This window comes from Gouania willdenowi, chromosome 14 (genome assembly GCF_900634775.1).
Source record: "Gouania willdenowi chromosome 14, fGouWil2.1, whole genome shotgun sequence".
In the NCBI taxonomy this organism is placed as follows: domain Eukaryota; kingdom Metazoa; phylum Chordata; class Actinopteri; order Blenniiformes; family Gobiesocidae; genus Gouania; species Gouania willdenowi.
In genome coordinates this window covers 19,184,223-19,210,363 of record NC_041057.1, presented here as the reverse complement: position 1 = coordinate 19,210,363, position 26,141 = coordinate 19,184,223, and the positions used below count along the sequence as shown (strand labels likewise).

The window sequence follows — 26,141 nt, the reverse complement described above, 5'->3', positions numbered from 1 at the left end:
GGGCATTTACAGTGAGGAACATTAGTCTTTGAACCCCCTGCAATTTTGCAAGTTCTCCCATTTTGAAATTATGGAGGGGTATGAAAATTACATCATAGGTGCATTTTCACTGTGAAAGACAAGCAAACAAAAAAAAAAAAAAATCAGGAAATCACATTGTATGATTTTTGAATAATTTGTTTGTATTTTCTTGCTGCACATAAGTATTTGAACACCTGCCAGTCAGCAAGAAATCTGGCTCTCAAAAACTAATTTGGGGGTCGCTAGAAATTTGTGGTATCAAAATAGATTCACAAGCCAAAAAAGTTTGAAAACCTGCACAGAACAAATTCATGTATGTATTACATCTAGACTAGATTACTGTAACTCTTTACAGTAGGGATGTCCTAGTAACTCCAGAATGCTGCAGCCAGAATACTAACAGGTACTAACAGGAGAGAGCATATTTCACCAGTACTGGCTTCCCTTCATTGGCTTCCTGGAAAATCTAGAATAGAATTTAAAGTGATCCTGTTGACATACAAAGCTCTTAATGATCCAACTCCAGTATAGTTTTAAACCAGTTTGTGTCCTATCATCCGGGTAGAACACTCCGCTTTCAGTTTGCTGGTCTACTGGACTGTTCAGCTACCAGGCTTCTCGCCTTTGGAACCAGCTCCCAGTCCTAGTACGGGAGGCTGCTACTCTCTCCATCTTTAAGGATGAACTTGAACTCTACTTATTCTAAAAAGCGTATATCGTATAATAGAGTAAACCTAACCACGAGAGGCACAGCTCTTAGCCTAAAAATAGGAACTAAAAGCTTAAATTGTATAGTAGAACGCCAACGACCTCCTTTTTGTGGGGGTTGAGTGGTAGAGGTTAGATGCAGGTGATGCTCAGACAGGCATGGTTGTGATTAAGGTGTAGCTTCATCTCCCACTGCTGACCCCTGCCATTCAACCGACCACACTGGCTACACGCCATTTACCCTGATGTCCACACCACACATTCACACCTCATACTCATTCTTATTCCACTCACACATAGTCTAGTACCAGGTGTTTCCATGCAGGCAGACCTGCTAATACTGTCTCATGTTTTTCTGCAGTCTGTGCCTTCTCCTCGCCCTTCTCTCTTTGTGGCTCTGTGATACTCTGATGTTCTATCTTTCTATCCTGTTCTGTTCTCTGTCTGTGCACTAACTCCAACCAGTCGAGGTAGATGGCTCCCACCTCTGAGCCTGGGTCTGCTGGAGGTTTCTTCCTGTAAAAAAGGAATCTTCCTCTACACCGTTGCTGAGAAATAGTTGGTTTATTTTTTGCTTAACGATTTTATATTTTGTAACGAGTGCTATGAGATGACTCATTTTTGTAATTGGTGCTATATAAATAAAGTCTCATTGAATTGAAATGAATAGATCTCAGCTAATCAGTGACTGATTCAGCATGTGTTTTTAGTGTTTAATTATTATTATTATTATTTTTTTTTTTTTAAAGTGGATGGTTTTAGCAAGTTATCATGAAAATAATCATGTTTTTTTAATCAAATTGACTGGAAGTCTGACCTAATGTGTTTGTTGCCAACTAGATTTATGTTTGAGAAAATGAAAGAATAGAATGCAGTTGTTTAAAATTGTGTGTTGTGTTGTATTTAAAAAAAATAAATAAATAAATAAACTTTTTTATTTTTAATCAATTACAAGACATTTCATGCGACCCCATTTAAAATCCAGGCAACCCTACATGGGGTCACGACCCCAAGGTTGAAAAACACTGAAGTAGACTTAACATATGTGACCCATTGAGTGAGTTTGACACCCCTGACCTTTAGTTTTTTTTTAGCGCTAGAATAACAAATCTTTATAGGTAAAAACTAGGCCTGGGCAATATATCGATATTCAAGATACATTGAGTTTTCCATTTTGGCAATATCAAAAATTAGAATATTGCCTATATCTATATATTTTATTTTATAGCTTATTTTGTATTAAAATGCTTTTTTTAGGAGTCGCTGCTTTCGCTACTTCTCAGAACAGCATGAAAAGCACAGTTTGATGGTTTGCTGAGTGTGTCCTAACCCAGACAAACAAGCCACACTACAGAAATCACTCACACATGCTGTCCCTTAGAGGAAAAAAAAGCCAAAAGTCTAACTTGATCTCGTGTTGTGTTTTGTTATACTTTATACTATTTACTTTATTACATGTTCTTATACTTATATATTTGATTTATTTTACTACTGTGAAGCACTTTGCGCCTCTTGACTGTTTACTTACTTACTAAAAGTGGCACATATGGCGTCTTAGTTTATATGGCGTCGGATGATCATTTTTTTTATTGTCTTATTCATTTATGTCTGTTATTGTTATGTCTGCTATGGATCTTGTATGTGTCCGAAATAATGTCGGCCGTGGCTATTTGTACGGAAGCGTACCAATTGACTCGCCCTCTATCCGTACGGAGCGCCCCCTCATTGGCCATTTTAGACCACATGACAAAGTGACGCGGCCCCTCATTGGCCAGTTTAGGTGATGTGATAGGTGCACCACGTGACTTCAAGTTCTGTTTTATTTTAGCTCATATATTTTTATTTAGCTACCCCGCTAACCCTTTTATTTTAGCCCTAACCCCTAACCCAGGAAATACTCTAAAATGTGTATATTTTTTTTTCGTATATGTATTTTTAACCGTAACCCTATCCCTAATGAGTATTTTTTTTGTTTTTGTATTTTTAACCTTAACCCTATCCCAAACCCTACCCCTAACCCAGAAAATACCCTATTTTTTTTTTTTTTTTTTTGTATTTGTATTTTTAAAGGTGTAATTTGCCATGTTAAATATGTTAAAATTAAAAAATATATATATGACAAAAGTGAGATTCTAACACATGTTAGCGGAAGGAAGGATCCTTATGTGCACCGCCTTAGACCACTCAGGTCCGGAAAACGTGCGTTTCCATATCAATAGTCCTGGTGTCATGTATTGAGTTCAACGTCGTACTGAGATTGAATATGCGCATGCGCACAGGCACACTAGCAAAAAATGAATTTTTGCAACAAAAAAAAAGAAAAAGAAAAAACTTTTTTGTTTATTTTTGTTTTCAAAGTAAATGAACACGTGGTTTTATTTGTTTATTAGATTATGTTAGGGTTAAGGTTATAATCCCCGGGTCTATTCATACGGAAACGTATGAACAGAAAGTTTGATGATAATGATGATTGAGCTCCTGTTTGTTAATAAATGTGCCTGTGTCATATTTTTCTTTCGCACATTTGACCTAGAATTATCGTTCTGGTATTCTTTTTTGAGTTAAAAAAGATATTTAGATTTATATCTTATATAATAAAAAATATCGAGATGTGAATTTTTGTCCATATATCGTCCAGCCCTCGTAAAAAAAAACCAAAAAAAAAAAACCCAATGGTGTGTCCATTTGTTTGGAAGAGCAATAATCCACTTTCACCTCTCGTGGCTTATTACTTAATTAAATGACAAATCGTAGGATTGCTTTGCAGATTTGCTGGAGTTGACGTCAATTGGATTGGTTAGGTGACAGCGTTAGGCTCCGCCCCCTGTGAGCCAAGGTAGAGCACGCTGTGAGAGGAGAGGGAGGGAGGAGGGAGGAGGGAGGAGGGGGCTGAGCTGATCCCACGTGTGACGCTTTCATTCCCGGCTCAGTCATATTCTCATAGCGGGGCTGTGCATATCTGCCGCCCTATCTGTGTGTGTGTCTGTCACTGTTACTGTAGTCCCAGCCTGTAGTTTGGAGTAGACATGGAAGGAGACGGGAGTCAAGCCACATCCGGAACTGATTCACAACATGACCCGGGGTAAGGATCTTTCTAAATATATCCCTATTTTTTTTTATTTTGTGTGTGTGTGTGTGTGTGTGTGTGTGAGAAACATGTTCCAACATCTTGGAGAGGAGTCGGACTACCGTGCTGGATCGCCCCCCCTCACCCTCCACACACACACACACACACACACACACACACACACACACACACACGCGCACACACACGCACGCACACACACACCCTCTCCTCACCTCAACGCTCAGTACGCACTTCCAACGGCTCCGCGTCCAGACGCAGTTTGAAAGAGCTCCGCTTTGCAGCGACAGTGGCCTCCCCCCCCCCTACCCCCACCACCCCTCCTCTTTTTTTTTTTTTTTTTTTTTTTTTTTTTTTTAATGTGGATCCACTGTCATTACTATGTGTGTTCACAGTCTTCCTTTATCCTTTAAGGTCGCTTTTAGAAGTAGTTAGTCGTCAAAATGGCCGAACTGACATCTGGACTCACTTCTGTTGTGTTTTCCTCTTACAGTAAAATGTTTATCGGTGGCCTCAGCTGGCAAACCTCACCAGGTGAGACTGTTTCTGTGTTTTACGCCGTCTCCGATATTTGTACTGGCTCTGTGTGTGTGTGTGTGTGTGCGTGTGCGTGTGTGTGTGTGTGACTGAGTGCTCGCCGTCGGTGCACTAGTGCTGTACTGTATGTATGTATATATGCATGTATGGGATATCGGACTAGTGTGTGTGTGTGTGTGTGTGTGTGTGTGCGTGCGTGTGCGCGCCCGATGGTTATTTTTGATCTCCGTCCATCTAAAGTCCTCTATTCGACCCCTATGCGCATCGCGGGGGTGTTTTATTTTGAAAGTACACTGACTACAGCGTCCCCATATGTTTGTGTGTAATGACCCTGACATGTTTCTTCTTCTTCCCTCTGTCCACAGACAGCCTTAGAGACTATTTTAGTAAATTCGGAGAAATAAGAGAATGTATGGTGATGAGAGACCCCACGACGAAACGCTCAAGGTAAACACCGAGGCTTTCCCTTCTCACTTTTCCGTCTTTGCGCACACACACACACGCGCACGCACACACGCACAGGCGTATCGCTTTTACTTTGACCGTGTTTTTAGTGTTAATCCTGCACGCGTGTGCGTGTGCGTGTGTGCGCGCGCCTGCGTGCGGTTTCACAGCGAGCCAGATAAGCTTAAACGCTCACTGCTGTAAAGCTGCGGCCGAATGCAATTTGACATTGACTTTGTGACTGCAGCACAGTGTTGGTGTGCTGCCTTCTCATATTGTCACAGAGCAACAAAAACAACCAAAAAAAAAAAAAAAAAAAAAAAACCCAAACCAACAACGATCAGCTCCAGGTCTTCCATAATCCACCCTGTAAATGATGTTATTTATAGCAAAAAATAAAATAAAAATAAAGGATTCTAATGACAATAAGGTCATTGGGATATTATGTCTGTTTTTTTTTTTATATATATATTTAAATTTAATTTCTCATGCATTTGTTTCCTTTCACAGTCAATGTGATTTTTTGAATAAATGTCTATGTATTTAATATTTGTTTGTTTGTTTTGTTTTTTTTTGCAGAGGATTTGGGTTTGTTACGTTTACAGATGCTGCCAGTGTAGATAAAGTCTTAGCTCAACAACATCACGAATTAGACTCAAAGACGGTAAGTACATAAAGCAACTTTTTTTTTTTTTTTTAATTTATTTATTTTGTGTGTGTGTGTGTGTGTTTGCACTGTTAAACTCTTGACACATCTCTCTCTCTCTCTCACACACACACACACACACACACACAGGGTGAGGAAACACCTATTAGGTTAATAGGCTGTGCCGATCAAGGTCACATTTGAGAATTAAAGGCTCCCGAGTCCTTTCAGCGTGAACCTAGTAATAAAACTCCATGGCAAATATTAGGTTTTTCACTTTCACTTCTTCTTTGGCTTAATAGGGGCAGTCACGCCCCCCCCCCCCAAACCCACACACCCACCCACCCCACCCCCTCCCCTGCTGCAGCCACATGTGTTGTGTGTACATTTCACATATGGACACCAAAGGGCGTGCAGGTTTTCACGCCTGTTGTTGCCTGAACCACTGGATAGCGCAGCGTGTCAGGTGGGACGATAGCGTGGATGTGAGAAATTAGACTTTGACCAGCGTCTCCACGAAAGTTTACTGGCAAACGCAAAAAAAGTTCAATATGCTAAGCGGGATTTCAGTAAGTAGTAGATAATAACAATGAATACCTTTGTGTCTGCGTCAACGGCTGAATCAATACACGTGTGCGTGGGTTTAACATTACAAATGCATTGTTTATTGAGTCGGAGAATTAATCTGGATCCACATACATTTAGACTATTTCAGGGAATCCACAACAAACAACAGCAGGGGTTTGTTTATTTACTTAATTGTTTACTTTACATTGGATCCCCATTAGCTTCCACCGTGGTGGTTGCTAATCTTCCTGGGGTCCATAAAAGAAAATGTTCTAGTACATATAAGAACAGAAAAATGAAAGACAGTTAAAAATATGCGGAAACAATATTTCCGCGACGGCTAATATTGTATAAATGGAAAGATCCACGTCCTCCAACATATCATATGTATTTGGAAAAAATCAGATATACACTGCAAAGATCTATTAATACACTTTATGACCAGTGGCTGCCATTTTTGTCTTATTTTGAAAATGTGTCTGCTGATAAACTTTCCTAATTCACATAAGCTCTGCACTTTGTATACAAATCAGTGCCACAGAAATATGTAACTTGATTTTCTGATCCGGTATAGCAGGGGTTGGGGGACGGGGGTCTTTGTTTTGTTTTGTTTGTGTTTTCCTTGTTTAACATTGTGAAAAATAAATAAAAAGACTTTGATCAAAAAAAAAACAAATATGCGGAAACATTACATATAAAGATGCGTCAAGACACATTTTCATGAAAAATACATTAAAAAATACATGTTATATACATTTAAGGTTGGTAAAAATAGGATTTTAAAGTTTTTTTTTTAAAAAATATGCCAAAAGTTGACATGTCGTTCAGGTCCATAGGCAATTTGTTCTATAAGTTAAAAGCTCTAAAAAAGACAAACATTTGTAAATAGTTTGTATTAGGACGATTGGTGACTCGAGTATTGTACGAGTAGATATGATGGGAGTATTTGATCTTTTCTTGAAATAATCTTGCTTGGCCAGTTAAAATTATCTCTTTATAAATATTAGTAAATTATAATGCATAATATATATTATGACATTTCAATTGTGCGTATGGTGGCAGGTTTTCAGATTGCGGCATGATTTATTGCAATATTTTCGGGAATGTATTGATAACAATTACTTTGCCATCATGGCTGTTATTTTTTTTTTTTTCTTCTTCTTTCCCTCCATGGCTTTTGTAAGATTAATGGCTTTGACTGCAGGTGGCAGTGATTTGTAAGGATGCTACGAATCTCCAAATCTGTAAGAGAAGCCACTGTGTTTTCACAGGTAATGCTCATCACAGAGCTGGGAAACTCACTTCCCTTTGTTCAGCATCCTCTCTCATTTGTGCGGTCAAGCGTCGGATGGAGAAATGCGATTTCGTGCACACGTTGGCGCAACAGCCCGAGTTAGGGCGTCCTGTTGGTCGCAGCTGGAGTATTTTTTTTTTAAAATTGGGGAGTCTTCCAGAGTGAGTTAAAAATGAGTAAAAAAAAGGCAAACTTTCAAAGCACACGTAAAGAAGGGAAATCCATAAGAGCACTTTTAAAGATGCTTGAAGGAGTAATGATACAAACATAGTTTGATGCCAAATCTAGAGCAGTTTGATAACTTCAAGTTTGACATTTGGAATGAACAGCTTGGTGACAGCTTGACAGCATATATATTTACAGGAAAGGTCGGGGAGGAAGGTAGGGAAGGAGGAGTGTGTGTGTGTGTGTGTGTGAGGGAGGTTTGCACAAAAGAATCGGCCTGTGCACCTCCAGTCTTTTGCTGATTTTTGATTAAAAAAAACAAACAAAAAAAACAAAGACCAGTTATTGCTTTAATGCATGGCACAAGGGCACATTGGCAAAGTGGCATTCTTTGCATTTTTTTTTTATTTTTTATTTCTTATGAAGACAATATAAACTACAAATGCAGTCTAAGTGTAACATATACAGTAATATCATGGTCACCTGTTACTGAATAAAAAGGAAGCAGATATTTTCACATTTTTTTTCTAGTTTATTCATCAAACAATCACTTTTAATTCAACCTTTTTTACAGTTAACATAAATATTCACTATTAATAAAAGCGCTGCACTATCACCATTATGGAATTATGTTATTTACTTATATTTGTTGCTAAATATCTTATCAGTTTTCAGTGATGCATGTTTTCAGCTCTAACATGAAATTCTTGCCAATCCTGCATGGGGTCCACAAGCTATAGGTTTTAAGAAAAACGCTTTAATTGCTAAAGGCTTGAGAGAAAAATCACAAATATTTATTTATTTTTCCTTCCTTGGAAATCAACATGTTTTGGATGGAGATATTTATTCATCTCGTGTTAGAAGTATTTTTTCACCCCGTTTATGAGATGGTTGTCGGTCCAGGGCGACAGGAAATGAGCAGCGAGACCTGGTCAGAGTCGATCAGGCAACGTTGTGATTACATGGTCAGTGTCTTAAACCCGTGAGCCCCCCCCCCCCCCCCACCCACACTGTCTGGAATAAGTTGGATCTAATGACCTTGAGATAATCATTTTAGAGGACAACTTTCTCTCTCGGTCTATATTGAAATCTCTGATGTCTGAACCTTTGAAACTGTGGGTTATTAATTAATTTATTTTTTTTAAATGGCATTGACCTCATGGAAAACCTTATGGGGTATAATTTATATATTAATAATAACACGTAAATGACGCATGTAACAATATTTTTTATAATCTCGTGATACATCTGATATTTAGAGGATTTAACTGATAAAATATGTGATGTATACCTACTGTGATCAACATCAAAAATCAAATAATTGACACATTTTACAATCTTAAAAAATTGGTTATAAATTTGAACTTTTTTTTTGTTTTTATTGTACTTGTTAAATATTCACATCTGAATATTTTGTTCCCTAACGATAAATAATATATAAAATGTCTTAATCCATACTAGTGTTTTTCAACCTTGGAGTCATGACCCTCGAATGTCTAGTAATTAATACAAATAAATAAATGAATGCTTGAAAATACATTTTAAAATATTTCATTATTATCCTATTTTCAAATAAAAAACACAACACACATCCTAAACAACTGTATTCTACACTTTCACTTTGTCAAATATAAATGTCGTTCAAATAAAATCCAGTTTAAAGAAAAGAAACAGAAAACGGAAGATAAATAATCAATAACAATATATATATACTGTATATCTGAGCTGACGCATCCTGTCACTTTGTGCACTAAACCTGGCTACTTTGTATTTGTTACACACACAGTATAACAAATGTGATAAAAAATGAATTACAGAATAAAAAAGGTCTTTGGGATCACCAGAAATTTGTGATGAAAATGGAGTCAATTGACATACACAACAATATTTTTATAAACTTGTGATATGCCTGATATTTAGATGATTTAATAGTTAAAATCTATCCTTTATTTATCCCTCATCCTTTATATTTATCATTATTATTATTATTATTGTTGCTGGGTTGTTCTTTGTTTTTTTTATTTATTTTTTTGTTGTTTGTTTTGTGAACCAACTACCAAGACAAATTCTTTGTACTGTCCTTAAAACTGTGCATGGCCATTAAAAACATTTCTGATTCTGATTCTGAAAATATGTGACATCGGACCTACTTTGCTCCTGTGATACACATCGTAATAAGTATATTGATGTGTTGACCTTATAAAAAATATACATATACATACAATCTTCAAAATTGGTTACAAATTTAAACCTTTTGTTTTTTAAAGGTTTGTGAATTTTAAATGTCATCAATTATTAATAATTAAAAACAAATGAATGATTAATAATACATTTTAAAATCTATAATTCTTCTTCTTTTTCAAATTAAAACACAACGCACAATCTTAAACAACTGTATTTTATAATTTAACTTTCTCAATTATAAATGTAGTTCAAATAAAATCCAGTTTAAAGAAAAGAAACAGAAAAAGGAAAATAAATAATGTATATATATATATATAAAAAAATAGAATATCTGAGCTGGTGCATCTCTAATCCTGGCTACTATGTTTGTTACACAGTATAACAAACATGATCACAAATTAATTAATTATAGATAATGAAAAAATGTATATTTTGGTGGTCACGATCTATTCCCTCACTGTTAAAGTAGAATAAACAAGGACAAATCATTGGAGATTAACTAGCAGGATGTTTTATTTTATTTATTTATTTATTTGTAGGATTATTTTAAACCCATGTAATCAGAATATAAACAGAATCCTGTTGGATTAAATACAGTCTGGAATGAGTTGCTAACGTTGCTGTTGTTTATCCATCAGCCAGAGATGCTGTAATACTAACCTGTCCCCGTCGTCTCCCTCTCTATTAGTCACTGGGCTGCATCTGCTGCGCCGCTGTATTTCCCTAACATTCTCACTATCAGGATCGTATTACATTCAAATCTATCATATCTCTAATAAAGTTGCTCAGCTGCAGTGTTTAGGGGGGAAAATAAAGTAAACTGGGCCCAGCAAATCGGGTGGATTCTTGATGCGTTTGCAGATGCTAGTTTGATATGAACTCGTCAGTCGTGCAGTGCGCCACCCAATGATTCCTCACCAGTTTGTATGTTCCCAGTAACCTTGGGACAAGTCCGTGCTTGAAGGTGCAGAGACTGCGAGCGTGTCAAGTAAGATTATCCCAATGGTGAAGAAACGTGGGAATTCAAGATCATGCCTAATAATGTATTGATTTTTTTTTTTATCATCAATAAATCTGTGTTTCATTTGTATTCTCAGCCACATGCATGGAGACGCTATAGAACATAGTTTGTCTGTAGCGTCATTTGAAATGCACACAAATCGCCGAATGTCTTAGCTTGATTGATCAGACATGAGTATGAATCATTATTGTAGCACATCTCCCTGTGGTTGAGCGTGAAACAACAATGAAAATCTATTGCACGTAGGCACACCATCACAAATATCACAATGCTCCTTCTCTTCTTTATTTGCTTTTGCGCTTCCTTTCCCTTTAACCACGTGTATTACTTTTCTGTCCAACTACGACAAACACTCAGACTAAGATAAATGTGATCAAGACATATGGGGAAGCAAAGCCCGAAGGCTTCAAAAACCACACATGCTGGCAATTCAGGCCATATTTACTATTTTATATGACACTTTGTTCACTTTAGAAATTTGCAACTCATGGCATCTGTTCATGAAGCTGTTTCAAAGAAGGCCAGTAGGAGAAAAAAAGGGAGGGGGTGGAGGGTGGAATCACTGAATATTTTCAATTTGTAAGGTAACATAAAAAAAGTTTAGCTTTGATTTCTTTGGTGTGCATGTGTTTCATCTTATAACTAGAATATTTGCATTTCCTCAAGAAAATACAAGTGAGGATGCAGGTGCTGGCCCTCGTCCTGTATTAGCTTAGCATTAGCTTAGCATTAGCATTAACTAGCCTTAGTATTAGCATTAACATTAACATTAGCCTAGCTCTAGCATTAACCTAGCAATAATACTAACCTAGCATTAGCCTAGCAATGGCATTAATCTAGCATTAGCTTCGTACTGGAATTAGCCTAGCATTAGCAATAATCTTGCATTAGCATTGACCTAGCATTACCACTAACCTAGCAATAGCATTTGTTTAGCAATAGAACATTAGCGCTAACCTAGCACTTGCAGTAACCTCGCTTTAGCCTAGCAATGGCAGTAATCTAACATTAGCAGTAACCTAGCAATGACATTAGCACTAACCTAACAGTAGCATTCGCCAAGCAATAGCATTAACCTAACATGAGCAGTAGCATTCGCCAAGCAATAGCATTAACCTAACATGAGCAGTAACCTAGTAATAGCATTTGCCTAACATTAGCACTAACCTAGCATTAGCAGTAACCTAGCAATGGCATTAGCCTAGCATTAGCATTAGTCTAGCATTAGCAAGAAGGTTGAAAAAATGTTGAAATGGGCTAAAAAGGTTGATACATTTATGTTTGTGTGCAGTATACAAGGAATATTTGCATGTACTGTAGGTGCAAAATATGACCCAAAATATGAATTACAACCTGTAAAACCAAACTTCATGGTTGTTATGTATTATATATGCAAATGTATGTTGTTTTTAGTGATTTCAAGGCATTCCAGCCAGTGATGTTTTTCTATCAGCTTGAGTGAAAGGCAGCTGCTCTAGACAAATCCCATCGTCCTCTGTGAGTATTTGGAAGCAAAGTGGAACGGACCAGCTAAACTGACTCGCTCTAGTTAAAGTAAAGCAGTGGCTTCATCTCGTGTAGTTAATTATAGCTCAAGGTGCTGTTAGTTGATGCTGTATCTATCTGCTGACAGCTTGTACGGATCATCAGACGTTTGTCATGACATTGATAATCGTAGTAGTGCTGCATTTATTAGGATTTTGAAAAGCCGGTTTAATTACATTTAAAAAAAAAATGAAATACAAGAAATAAAAATACAATTCCTATTGATATTTTATTAATTTACTGTACGACAAACAAGCCTATTTGAGGTGTTATTTTCTTGTAAAAAAAAAGAAAAAAAATCAGCCTAGATTGATAGCGTGGATATCAATCATTTATGTTGTAATTTTCTCTATTTTCCTGCTGCTATCATGCACACACACCTGTGGAGGTCCTCAAGCACTTATATTGGAAGAAGCTGCACACTTTGATAAGGATTCCTTCCCTTTTATTTTTTTATAGCTCAAACACTAAATCATGGCGTTGGTGGAAAAGATACGTCTTTAGAGAGAAGAAGAAGAAGAAGAACAGAGTTTACCCAGGAGCTGCAATGATATATATGCATCCCCCTTTTGTAAGATATGAACTTAGGATATACACTGTTTCCCTGCCCTGATCTCCCACAGTCACATGCCAGAGCGGCCCTCAGAGACCATGTAGTAAAAGGAGAAGATGAAAAGATGGCACGGCGGGGTTGGAGTGTGTGTGTGTGTGCGGGGGGGGGGATCCTCGAGTTCAGCTCTCATTTATTACATTGACATATCAGCTTGGGTGATGTCTTGAGGAAATCCTGTTTTACTCCTCGTGAGACTGTGTTGCATCACACAACAAATGTATATAAAAACAAAACGTGTGGGGAATATCTATCCCTATCGTTGAGAAGTCCTAATCAGAGCTATTAACGACTGTGTATTGTAAGGCTGCAATGATGTGTCGACATAATTGATAATGTCGACTACAAAAATTTGTCGATGTGGATTTTGCACCATCGACGCGTCGTCAAATCTTGTACGTTAATGATAAAATCCAGACCACTTCCTGCTTTCTTTCTGCTGCAGTACCGTACATTGATGGCTAGGGACAGTGTTGAGCCACCAACTTAGTGCAAGTAAACGGCGAAGAAGAAGAAGAAGAAGAAGAATGGCACAAAGAGGAAAAAACTGAAGAAGCTTAACGCGACTAAGTTTCTAACGCTTGAGAACTTTTCACCGAAAACAAAGCAGTGAAACACTTTAGGTGTAAACTCTGAAGTTCAGCTCTTAATTATTAAAGAAAGTGTCTATTTGTATGGTTGCCGTACGGACAACCCCTGATGCTATTGGTACGGTTACCGAAGTACACGGAGTACAGCGTCTTAGGGTTATGGTTAGAGTTAGGGTTAGGGTTAGGCGTAGGTTTTAACCCAATATCGTAATCATTTTTAGAGTTAGGTTTAGGTGTAGGGTAAGGTTTAGTCTTAGTCACGACCTAAACTGGCCAATGACTGACCTATCACGTGACCTAAACTGGCCAAATAGGGGCGCCGTGTAAGGATAGAATGTTGGTATATTGATACGGCACCTGTATGGATAGCCACTGCCATTATTAAAGCACTACGGAGATACACGGAAACACAGCAGAGCCCCGTTTTTTTAAATTTTTATTTTGTTTGTACACAGACAGAGAGAGAAGTTGATCTTCTTTAATCTTTCATTTCTAATCACATGCAAATGTGTTTTTTAGCAGACAGTCTGTGATTCAAACAGGTATTAAGTCTGTGTGTACGTCTGGAAGCATGTTTAGCACTGCACTCATCAGCGAGTTAGTGACGTACCCGCTTTAAACCTCATTACCTCCACAACCTACTAATTAAGTTTGTGATATTTAGTTTGATCATGATTTTATTGTGATTTCAGTGATATTTTTCGTTTTAAATATAACGTCTACACTACAAATACATGTTTTATGTCATTGTGTTGATTCCCGTCTGTAAAACATGCTGCCACAGTACAACAGGGACACGTTCACAGATAATAATATAAAAAAAAAAGCAGTCCAAAATACGCGCTTCAAAACAGAAAAATAATCGTCACTAAAAAATAATCAATAGATTAGTCGACTACAAAAGTAATCGTTAATGGCAGCTCTAGTGTATTGTGTGCATTAAATGTGGGGGAGTAGACAGAGAGCAAAGACGTGGGTGCAGACAGCAGCTCCCACAGACTTGGACAAAGGCAAACTCTGCTCATGTGAGAGAGGGGGAAATACAGTACGAGTACACACTACTGCACTACTACCTTAGTGGTGGATGTTCACGGACTAAACAGCGTCTGTACTGCTGTTAATTGGGATTGACACGATGATCACCCGGGTTGTGCTTCAGAGTACTTCAGAGAATCCCAGATTGGCTTTAAACTAAAGCTGCGTGACACACGAGCTGCCGTGCCGCTTTGCCTCTTCTTTTTTTTCATACTCGCATGCAAACTTCTATTTGCAGGCTTTATTATATTTTTGTCCACATCTATATCTAATTTGGTATCATTGAAAGTATTTTTCTATAAGCCAGCCAGATGGAAATGTAAGAAAACTTGTCATATCAAAAAAAAATGAAAACGCTGTCATTTTCTTTGTTTACATGAGGAAACACAACAGATTTGTTAAATGTAGCATTGGCTATCACAATGCAGTCGGAAGCTTTTGTATGATTACTTATTGTTTATATTGTTATTCATTCAGTAAAAAACCTTTTGTATGATTACTTACGTGTATATTGTTATTCATTCAGTAAAAAAAAATAAAAAAACATAAAACAATGTTTGGTAGATCGTTTGTTGGGGTTATTTACGGAAGCTATTGCATTAACTTGTAAAAAAAAGAAAATGTAATCTGAATTACTTTTTTTTTTTTTTTTCGGGCTCTTTTTTCACGTTTTTGGGCAATTTTTTTTCTTCCGTTTTTCAGTCGAATTTTTTGTTTGGTTTTTCGGACAAATTCTTTTCAGTTTTTCATGCTGCCGAAAATACTGGATCCGCACGACGGTGAGCAGCTTAGGGGCCGGAATCGGCTTTGGAAAACAGAAAAAAATTACTCAGAAAAACAGAAAAAAAATTACTCTGAAAAACACAAAAAATTAGTCTGAAAAACAGGAAAAAAAGTTTAAAAAAAAAAAAAAAACCCAGAAAAAATTAGTCTGAAAAACAGGAAAAAAAGTTTTAAAAAAAAAAAAACCCAGAAAAAATATACTCTGAAAAACAAAAAAAAATGAAAATAAAAAATGTGTCCGAAAACCAGAAAAAAAACATTCCTCTGAAAAACAGAAAAAAAAAAATATTCAGAAAAAATGGATAAAAAACATTTTAATGCAATACGCGTCTGCCGTTAATAAATAATAAAACAACTAGTTGATCGATGAACAATCCTATTGTTGTTGTCATGACGTGAGCAGCGTAGACGCTTCATATGGTTGCGATTCATCTGAGAGAGTCAACACATCGCAGGAGGAACACATATTGTAATTGCGAGGCTCTTCTGAAAATGACATCACATTAGTGGTTGACAGTCAATTGTACATAACAGGTACTGCTGCAATGAGATTGCTCAGGTAATTGAATCAATGGAAGAAAGGACCTTGAATATTTTACACATGGTTGTAGATAACAGATGCTGGTAATAATAACACCATAATCTAAGCGCACGATGGGACGTTTCCCCACTCAAAAGAGAATTTGACATTTATCATCTATGCAAATAAGACATGCTGATGTTTTTCATTGATGCAGTTTGATTACACCTTACATTTGAAGACATCAAACCTCCAGTTTCCATTATGCTGTAAGTGATACAATACAGTATGATAGGCCAGTGGGTGCTCTGACTATATGAAGGCATTTATATAATAATTTATGTGCTTGTGTTTGCTTTGTTTATATTGTTTTTCTGCCTAAACACACTTGGCCAGAGGAATTCCTAACATTATAAGAGTTTTACTGCTGTTACATGAGCATGCAGTTACAGCTGAGTTAGAGATTTACATTTTTTAGCCTGCTTCTGCATTCTATATTTAGGATGTTTTCAACTTTTTTTAGTTTTTCCAACTTGGTTTTTCCCAATTACCACAGCATCTTCCAAATTGTTCCCAGAATGCATTTCCAGAAACCACAGATTATCCTCACACTGTGGGCATTTGGTTAATGTTGCTGCAGAACGGCATTGAATTGAAGCAACCAAAGATTAGCAACAAAATACAAGCAACATTTGCCCAACATTCTTGACCAATGTGTTTCTTTTTTAATATTTTTTACCCAGGCACTTTTATACTGATGGACTTTTTATTCTAAAATGCTTTTACTGTACCTTATGTTGCTTTTTATTATGATTTGTGTGTTTGGCTTGAATTTTTGAGATTGTAGTTGAATGGGAGGGGCATGTGCGTTTTCATTGTTCTTATGCAATGACAATAAAGGCTTCTATTGTATTGTATTCTATTCTATTCAAACTCATTTTAGTTCAGGGGCCAAATACGGAGTGGTTTGATCTCAAGTGGGCCACAGATTTAAAGGGGAAAATGAGCAGTTTCAGCATTATTGTGCCCTTCTACGTATGCATAAAATACTAAATATGGAAGAAACCGACAATATCAAAGAAATAAGTGATAGATATCAGTCCCAACAGGATCTTGTTAAATTTAATTAATGGAAATATTAAGTTAAGAGATTTGAGTTTTTCAACAGTTTAACATTAAAAATGACTGCAATCATGTGACATAAGCACGGGGAAAACTGCGAGTTTGTTGAGTTTCATTTACCCAATGATTCATGTCATTTTTATTTTCTTCTGCGGGCCGAATTGGTTGCTTTAAAGGGCCAGATTTGGTCCCCCGGGCCATGAATTTGACACATGCTCGTCTAGACAATGGGCAACTGGCGGCCCAGGGGCCACATGCTGCCCTTGGTATACCTTTGTGTGGCCCCCAGCAACAACATGAATACACAATATTACTCTGCAAAACACACAAAATGACTACAGAAACATAAAAATAACAGACCAATATACAAAACGATAACCAAAATACACAAAACAACTACAAAAATATCAGGAACATTTACAAATTGACAACAAAAATACTACAAAATTATAAAAAAAAAATACACAAAGCCACTACCAAAACAGCAATATAGAGAAAAAGACAACAAAAACGCTCACAATTTAGAAAACAATTATAAAAATACACAAAAAATTTGTATATTATCTTAACTAGGACTGTCACTAGTCTGTCAACATCGCTTATCACTGCTTTTAAGAGGTGTCCTAACTCTACAGTGAGATGTGGGGATGTGGCTTTCAAACAAATCAGACGTTGCACACCATTGAACCAAGCAGCAGCCAAGTTGAAAATCTCAGCTCTGTCTGTCCCTGAACCGCTGAGATTATTGAGCCACAGACGCCTCTGTGTGTCTGAGACTTAAGAGCTTTGCTAATATATCAGTGTGAGTGCGGCTACTCACATCTCTCCGGTCTAACCCACCAACCTGCCTTGATTTCGCGGTGATTTCAAAATAAAATGAAAATAAACGTTTTGAAACGTAATCACCAAATAAGTCCAAAATAATGGATGCACACACTTGGCGTGTGTGCAAGCCATTAAAAAAGTTTCAAGTCAGGGAGATTTGTGCTCCACAGACAGACGTACGGTCCTTGCTTTAATAGATAGATAGATGTATTAATGCTCAGATTGGTTATTATTCTAAATGCTGACATGAATGTTGATAATGTGGCTAACTAATCAGACAATCACATTTTTGTGGCCCTCGTGATGAAATCTCTGCGCTAAAGTGGAAATGTGTCAAGCCCAATAATTCATTTTGATATGAACATTTCAAATCATTGTTACAGAAAATACCAACAGGTAATAAATTAAACACAAGCTTGAGTGAAAGCCCATTTGCAAGCACAGCATGTGAAATGACTGAAAACAAACTGCACAGTCAAGGTCCAGCTGACTGATCCCAAAGCTGACGCTATGTTGTTACATAACAGGAAAAAAAAAAAAAAATGTTTCAGGAAGGAAGTATCAGGTGTGACCCGGACGGCATAATCTCTGGTTCAGTGGGAGGGTTAACCAGTGCAAAGTGCAACGCATGCAGTATTTTTAGTGCACCTGCTTTTTGTGAAGCCAATGTAAAAGAGGTAGATAAACAAACCAAAAAAGCTCTGCATCTCTTTACCTTAAAATCTCAAATTACTCAGAGGAGCCATTCATCATTAGTTGTGACCTAAAAAGGTGCTGCAGCAGCATTTCTCTAAAGGGTTTGTTAGTAAGTCCTCATGGCCTAATTTGGTTGCATTGCTCGGGGGGTAATTTATACAATCTGCTGTGTCATATCAATGCTGATTTTCTTCACAAAATAGCCTTTTTTTGTGTGTGTGATTGTGATAGTTAAAAGTGAGGAAAACCTGTCTGACTCCTCTGCTGCAGAATGTTAAAAAGTGAAATCGTCTTTGGGAATGGACATTCTCAGCAGGGCAGAGAGACAATTAGCTTCTGCAGTGTGATGAAATGAGGTTTGATATGTGCTGTACGGCCTTAAAGACCGAGATACATAAGCAAGTATAGGACTTTGGCATTCCGCGCGTTCACTGTTGTCTTTGCTTAAATGGGTTGCACAAAATAATTGAGTTTGAATTGGTTATGCCTCGGGCTAAGTGCTAAAACAAATCTTTAAATGAAATTCATTACAAGCAGGGTTACTGTGCCCAGGTGTTATTGAATTCATTTCTCATTTTGACCTGATTTAGAGAGATAACAGCAATAAGCGAGACTGACAGAAAAGATGACAGTGACACCGCGCATCATGGTTTCTTTTCAAGCAGATTAAAGTATCGTCAGTCTCAATGACTTAATTGATCCGTGCAGATGGTGTCTTTTCTTCTTGTATTTTCCCCTTGTTATTTCATTTGGCATGACGAGTGATCATTTTCTAACCAGATCCATCTGCACTAAAAGAATAGCTTTGACGAATGTAAATAGTTCTGCATAAGAATGCACAGAATGTTCTTCTTTTTAATACCCTTTCTCCCATCTACTGGTTTTGGCTTCGGTTGACATTGTAGGGTTAGACAGTTGCTGTTTGCAGAAAGTGCAAGGTTGAAGAGACATCCCACCACATACCTTCATACCAGTGAAATTAATGAGGAAGATGGAGCTAATGAGATAACAAGCCCAGGATGGAGAAACAGGCTGATCTGATGCATCCTACCGGTTATTTGGCAATATCTGGAGGCGTCATCGGCCTCAGAGTCTCATTTTCTTCCTGTCATATTCAATCAACGATTCGCGTCTGAAATAAAGGCGAATCTCTGCTGTGGCCATGGCCAGCAGAACGTCAGTGTGGTCGGCATGGGCACTAACAAACAACAGGAGATCTATTTGTTTCATATGATTGGTTGTAGCAGTAGAAGACGATTAGTTATCATTTTGATCTTAAGAGAGTATGTTGTTCTCCAAAGCAGCCAATGATAGAAAGGGTTATTGAGTTGGGTATCCTCTGTTGAAACACAATATTATGGTCAGTGTGTCGGATTCGATGGTTTAGTTTGTCAACCTGTGTCCTTAAAAGCTGTTCTTAATTATTTTTTATTTTTATTTTTCACCAGGGCACCATTAACGCCTTAGGGTTAGACTGACTGACTACCTTGTAGAGGTGTGTATTGTCTGGCATCTGGCGATACGATTCGTATCCCGATACATAGGTCATGATACGATACAATATGTTACGATATATCCTGATATTAAAGTATAAGGGGATTATTGCAATTTTTCTTTTAATATATGACTTAAGAAACAACTAATCTGTAAATGTGTACACCTTCATGAGAACATTATGTATGAAATATATTTTATTGGCATATTTTACACTCAAAACATTGGCTTTAACATGCCATGTGCCAACAACTTAAAATAAAAAAATAACTTACAATCTGCCTGTGGCTTTTAAACCAACTTTGACTTTAGTGCAACTTAACTGAGATATATGCCTAGAACAACAAATAAATGCAGAAAGTCAGGACTTTCTTTTTATATTTTATTGAAAACACACAAGCTGGTCAACATGCCCAGGTTTCAGTGCACTTTTTTTGTGCAGTTACAATGTTTCCTGCAGTGGGAAAGACTTTACTGGTTAAATAAAGGTTAAAAAAATAAAAACTTAAAAACATTTTTGAATTGATCCAAGAATCACGCAACGTAATATCGCGATATATCGCCGAATCAATTTTTTTTTAACTCCCCTACTACCTTGTGATGTGCATTGTTTTTTGGAACTATGAATGATATATTGTTTCTAGAAGTGTATGATTCAGCTTTTGTTTCTGGATAAGGAAAATGAAGGAAATAAAAAGTGCGATAATCATTGCTATCAAATCGCAAGACTCAATAAACCAGAATCGCAATAAAAAACGATTAAAATCGAATTGGGATTTGAAAAAAATAAAAATGAATCAAATCGGGACAATAGCATATTGTCGCAGGCTTATTTCTTCACCTTTTTGAACTCGGGGCACATGTTGTTTGATTAAAACTGCAAAACGCACCCAGGGGCCATTTTGAACAACAACATTTTAGTATATCTCTTTATTTTTATTGGATCTCATCCTTGAATTCATATTATCCACAACAAAATCAAGTTTGGTTTCAGTTACCTCGCTAAAACCTAGAAAAATATGATGAAGACCTTTTTAAATAATCACGTATCAAACTAGGGCATCCAGCAAAATGGCTGCATGCTAAAGTTTGATATAGCCTTAAAGAAGCCTTGAGCTTAAAGTTAGCCTGATTAACAAATTAATAATATTGTGTATATTTTATATATCTATATAATATATCATATAACACACACACCTATCTACCTTCATTACAGCTGATGTGCAAGCGGTGCAATGGTTGTTCCATTGGTAACAACCATTGATGATCCTTTTTTAGGAATGAATAGGGATATCTCAAATCATCACTATATCTTTCATACAGTCACTGACAACATCATTTCATCCATGCAGCCCTCATTAGCCCGCTAACAGCTACCTTTGCTAGCGGTGCTGCTACTGCCTCTATGACCAGAGACAGTTTGCTTTGATGGCTTTGATTATAAAGAACTTAAAAGTAAAGTTTAGATGTTAAGCTCAGGTTTGGTAAAACATTTTCCCACCGTGTAATTAGAGGAAAAGCACATGCACTGCTTGGCGGTTACATTTGTATAATGACTACTTTGGAAAGGTTTCCGCATTTGGATGAACAAAGTGGAATCAAATTGAAGAAATCAAAGCAGAGACTATTGTTCATTAAAAACTTTTGAATGTTTTCATCGAGGGATTTTTGTACTCACTTTCTACTTAACTCTATTTACATATTTTTGACAGCTTGTAAGCTTTACATGTATGCTGTCATAGTTAGGAATTGTTAGTCCTTGTGTCAATTATATCTTGCCTTATGTATTTTAGTCACGTGAATTAATAATGGTGAATAAATGTATGGAAATAGATGAATAAATAATGGAAAAATTGTGTTTTTACCTTTTTGAACCTTACATCAATAACCCAAAGTTCATATTTTACCTCACTTCACTACATACAAAGATAGCTCTCATATCTGTAATTTAGTTTTTAAGATAGATATAGATCAATAATATTAACCACTCAACAAATAAATACAAAATCATATTTGAACGTTTGCCTGTTTGTCAGTTGTTTCACTGTTTCTGATAAACTACCGTATTATGAACCGATCAGTCCGTTTGATAACATAGGATGCTTTGACCTGTGTGTTACACTAACCCTGACCTTTTTGCTTCTGTGGAGTTCCTTTCTTTTCTAAGAGGAAGACGGAACATTTTGCCATCTGCAATATTTAAGATTCCCAGATTTTCTTAAAGCCGCAATACATTTTTATTAGATAAAATCATAGTGTATGCCTCGATGATTAATGAATCGAACATCATTTCGCCCAAAAAGAAAGGGAAGAGGTCAAAAATGCCACTTCAAACTTTGTTTTCATCTCCACTGTAAATTCTCAGTTTGTTGACATTGTCACGCATTGCATTGTGGGATGTGGAGTCCTGTAAACAGATACATACTGTAGATGTGTTTATACTTCATTTTCATGGTGATCTTGTGTGTTTTTCACCAGACAAGGATGAATCACTTTCGTTCTAGTTAATTTCTCGTATAATTCCCAGCAACATCAGAATAAAGTAAAAACACCTCTGTGCATGCATCTCCGTGACTCCACATCCCACAATGCAATTTTTGTGGAGGTAAAAACAAAACTTTAAACCAGAAATTTCAATCTTTTACATCGTTTTTTCCAAGCAGATGTTCTTGGATTTATTAATCAATGACACTTAGAATATGATTTTATCGAAAACAATTTTTTTCAGGGGTAGCAGCCTAAGAATTGACTTAAAAGTCACTATAAAAGCATTTTTTATGGAATATGAAACAGCCGCAGCTGGAAAACATATAGAGGAGATGGAGTTAAACAGTTGCATGGCAAATGTGCAGCAATTGTTTTATTTGGTTATATACAGTATGTTTTATATAATTTTAAGCCATTCTTTTGAAGGTATTTTAGGTACTGTTTGCATAGTTTGCCACTTATTCAGATAACCAATACAGGTTTAAAATAGGCACCTTTCACACATCGCATTGAAAATGTTTCTTCTTATAATTCCATGGAGGTTTACTTGTGTGATCTGTTTCTCCAAGAAAGACTTTTTAAATGCTTTTCACCCATCCAATACATCTCATCTGTCTCACTGACAACAATTTCACCACTCGCTCCCTCTTTTCTTTCTTTCTCTCCCTCTCAGATTGATCCTAAGGTTGCCTTTCCCCGTCGCGCCCAGCCTAAGGTAAGAATAAATTGGTCACCAGCCCCTCTCACAGAAAATGATTATGTCTCCTTACCTAATTTTTTATGTTCACACACCAGATTGAAAGAGATCCAAAAGCGTGGTGTGGATTGGTTGTTTTCACTTTCAGTGTCTCCAAAGCAATTAAAGCTGAAAAAAACACAAAGTTTAAAGGAGGTTTTTAGCTTTTTTTTTCTGGATTTCTTTTTCAATACATGCTATTTTTTTTTTTTTTTTGCTCCCTGGAGCCGTTTTCACCTTTAAAACTTTAGTAATGAAGTCTTGATCCCAGTGTAATCTAAATCTTTTTAACAGTTTAGTCCTTGCATTACAGTTTGCACATTTTTCAGAATGCAATAGTAGCCACACAAGGTTCGCTGTTCAAGGCAGCGGAATGAAAGCGGTGGAATCTTTTTTAGGTTTTGGAAACTGGATGTGGTTGTGGCTGACAGTTATGTATTTGCAATGTGGGGTTCTGGTGAAAGATTGCTTTTTTTTTTGGGTGGATCTTAGTAAAGTTTGACAACGTGAAAGAAATGTGGACCCTCCTGCTTTGTGTTTGTCCGTCCCTGATGATTTTTTTTTTTTTTTTTGACTGTAAGTGTACCTGAATGTAAATCAGTGTGTGCTGTTATGAAGAAAATTGGCTAATATTAGTCTGACTGGAAGTGATTGATGACTTCTGTCTGACAGTGATGAATCACATTTACAGGCCAATTTAGAAGTCTGTTGAGTTGTTCTCTGTAGCGTATTGAGATGAATGGGGCTGAGTGATTTGGAAATATCTTCATTGTGCTGCATGCATGTAGGAATGGTGACAATCAGTAGTGAGACAATGGCTGATTTTTATAAAAGAATCCATACTCTAATCAGGCAGGAACTGTCGTGCAAGCTCTTCATGATGCTTATTATCTTTTCTTTTCTTGATTGCTGGTCTTGAGCAGTCCTATTGACATTTAAATGGGTGCACTGTCAAAGTGGGTATGAATGTATATGCGGGGAGGAATGTAAATTATATATTCTGATAATATTATTAGGTTGCTTGTGTATGTATATTTGATGGTGTGTGTGTACTGTGTTTTCTATGTTATATATAATGTCAAATGTGCGTTTTTATTGTTTTGCTTATTGCATGTGTTTGTATTGTGTTACATGCAATTGTTTGGACCAAATTAATGTTAACAAATATTCAGCACGCGCAGATGGTGCTGTGGTGAAGTCAAGGGCTTTGTAGAGATGCACACTCACACCATCCCCCAGTGTTCACTTAGCAGGTTACAGAATTCTGTTCCCATCCAAACCAGATGACGGTCTTTATTAGGGGTGTCCCGATCCAACTTTTTCACCTCCGATATGATACCGATATTGCAGTGATACAGAAATCGATCCGACGTTAGCACAAGTCATACACACCGGTACTTTTATGACTTATTTATTATATAGTGTGGAATGTTAGAAAAGGCTTGATATTCAGCAACAATAGGTATGAGGAAAAAAATGACCCATTTATTATGAACCAATGGGTTACATACATTTTAATCTTAAACATAAGAATATTCTACAATTGAATAATAATAATAATAATAATAATAATAATAATAATAATAATAATAAAAGAATAAATAACAAAATAAAAACAAAAAAAGAATCTTTTACATTTTGAAAGTGCACAATAACCACTATTGAATAGAATAATAATAATAATAATAATAATAATAATAATAATAATAATAATAATAAAACAAACATTGAAAACCCTGAAAAATGACTTCAAAACCAATAAAAACAAATTATACTTTTAAAGTACTAAACAATAATTCAACTTCACTTCAAATACTGTCAGTATTTAGTTCTGTCAGCTGCTGGATAGACGTGCTGGAGCAGAGTCTGTAATGGACTGCTTTTATTGGAGATTTTAGATGGAGGCCGATATAATCCGATCTGATATCGGACCGTTTTCCCATAACAATACCGGATCGAGACACCCTCGTCTTCATATTTATTTATTTTTATTTTATTTTATTTTATAGAATTTTATTAAATTTTTTTTTGATTTTGTAGTATTTTATTTTATTTTTCAGAGGGTGAGGTGTAGTTGAACTATTGAATAAGGAAACCCACAAATAAGCAAATTACACATGAACATCTATAGATATTGGCATTGGCCTGAAACCTGCACTTGTTTTGCTTTCCTATAGTAGATCATTTCAACTCGCTTATTTTTGAGTCTGTATCAACAAAGTAGAAGTTGCAGTAGATGCTTGGATGTTCAATGATGCTTCTAGTGTTAAAGTATAAACTATACCCTTTTTAAACAGTGTTATACGTTATTGTTTATTTTTTTCACGCTGCTCTACAATCTTAAACCCATTGGTCATTTTATCCTGCAATTTTTTTTTTTTTACACCATATCATGATATGAGAACCTGTAGCACAACACAGGCCTTGACACCACGGAGTATAAAATGGTTAAAAGACAAGCTTGTTAAGGAGGACAAATAGTTGCATTGAGTTTGGATTATAAAGGATCTTAAAGCAATGGAATTAAGGCAGATAGATTAACATTGCATTGGTTTTTACTCAATGTTCACTTGATTTAAGACAAATTCCCAGACTGAGGCTCCCATTTAGAAAAGTCCTCTCTGTGTCGCTTATTCTGTCTTTTGTCCCTCTTCCTTCTTCGCTGTCTGCCAGCCCGCCAGCTTATGCAGCTGTTGAATAGGTTTTTGTCACTGCTGAAAGAAGCCTGGCTTTGGCAGGTGCCTCCGTTGCACGAGCCCCGAGGAGCGAGTCGTGACGAGCCCAATCAGCGCTAATATTCTCATGACTAGCAATGGCCTCAGACGTAACCCCACCCCCCCCCCACGCCCAAGGACCTCTCACTGTCGAACGCCGCAGTGTTTGTGGCCAAACCATACAGTATGTACATCACGTAGAGGGATGCAGAAAACAGACAGGAGGTGAAGGTGAACACAGAGGACATTTCACTGTAAACAACTGGAGGTGTTTGCACTGGGATGACAGGATCACAGGAAAACAACTTGTAT

General features: G+C 36.7%; 1 protein-coding gene across 11 annotated transcripts in view; it reads left to right on the top strand.

Moving 5' to 3' along the window:
• Window positions 1-3,619: 3,619 nt before the first annotated feature.
• Window positions 3,620-26,141, top strand: part of msi2b (musashi RNA-binding protein 2b) — a 333,212-nt gene continuing 310,690 nt past the window's right edge. For 10 of the 11 annotated variants that reach the window (XM_028467615.1, XM_028467610.1, XM_028467614.1 and 7 more), the window contains exons 1-5: window positions 3,621-3,811; window positions 4,308-4,348; window positions 4,717-4,798; window positions 5,375-5,459; window positions 23,053-23,094. In XM_028467615.1, the coding sequence (XP_028323416.1) occupies window positions 3,756-3,811; window positions 4,308-4,348; window positions 4,717-4,798; window positions 5,375-5,459; window positions 23,053-23,094 (306 nt within the window). In that variant the 5' untranslated portion in view covers window positions 3,621-3,755. Of the gene's footprint in view, window positions 3,812-4,307; window positions 4,349-4,716; window positions 4,799-5,374; window positions 5,460-23,052; window positions 23,095-26,141 lie in introns of all 11 variants that reach the window. The other variant, XM_028467613.1, reaches the window with a different exon arrangement.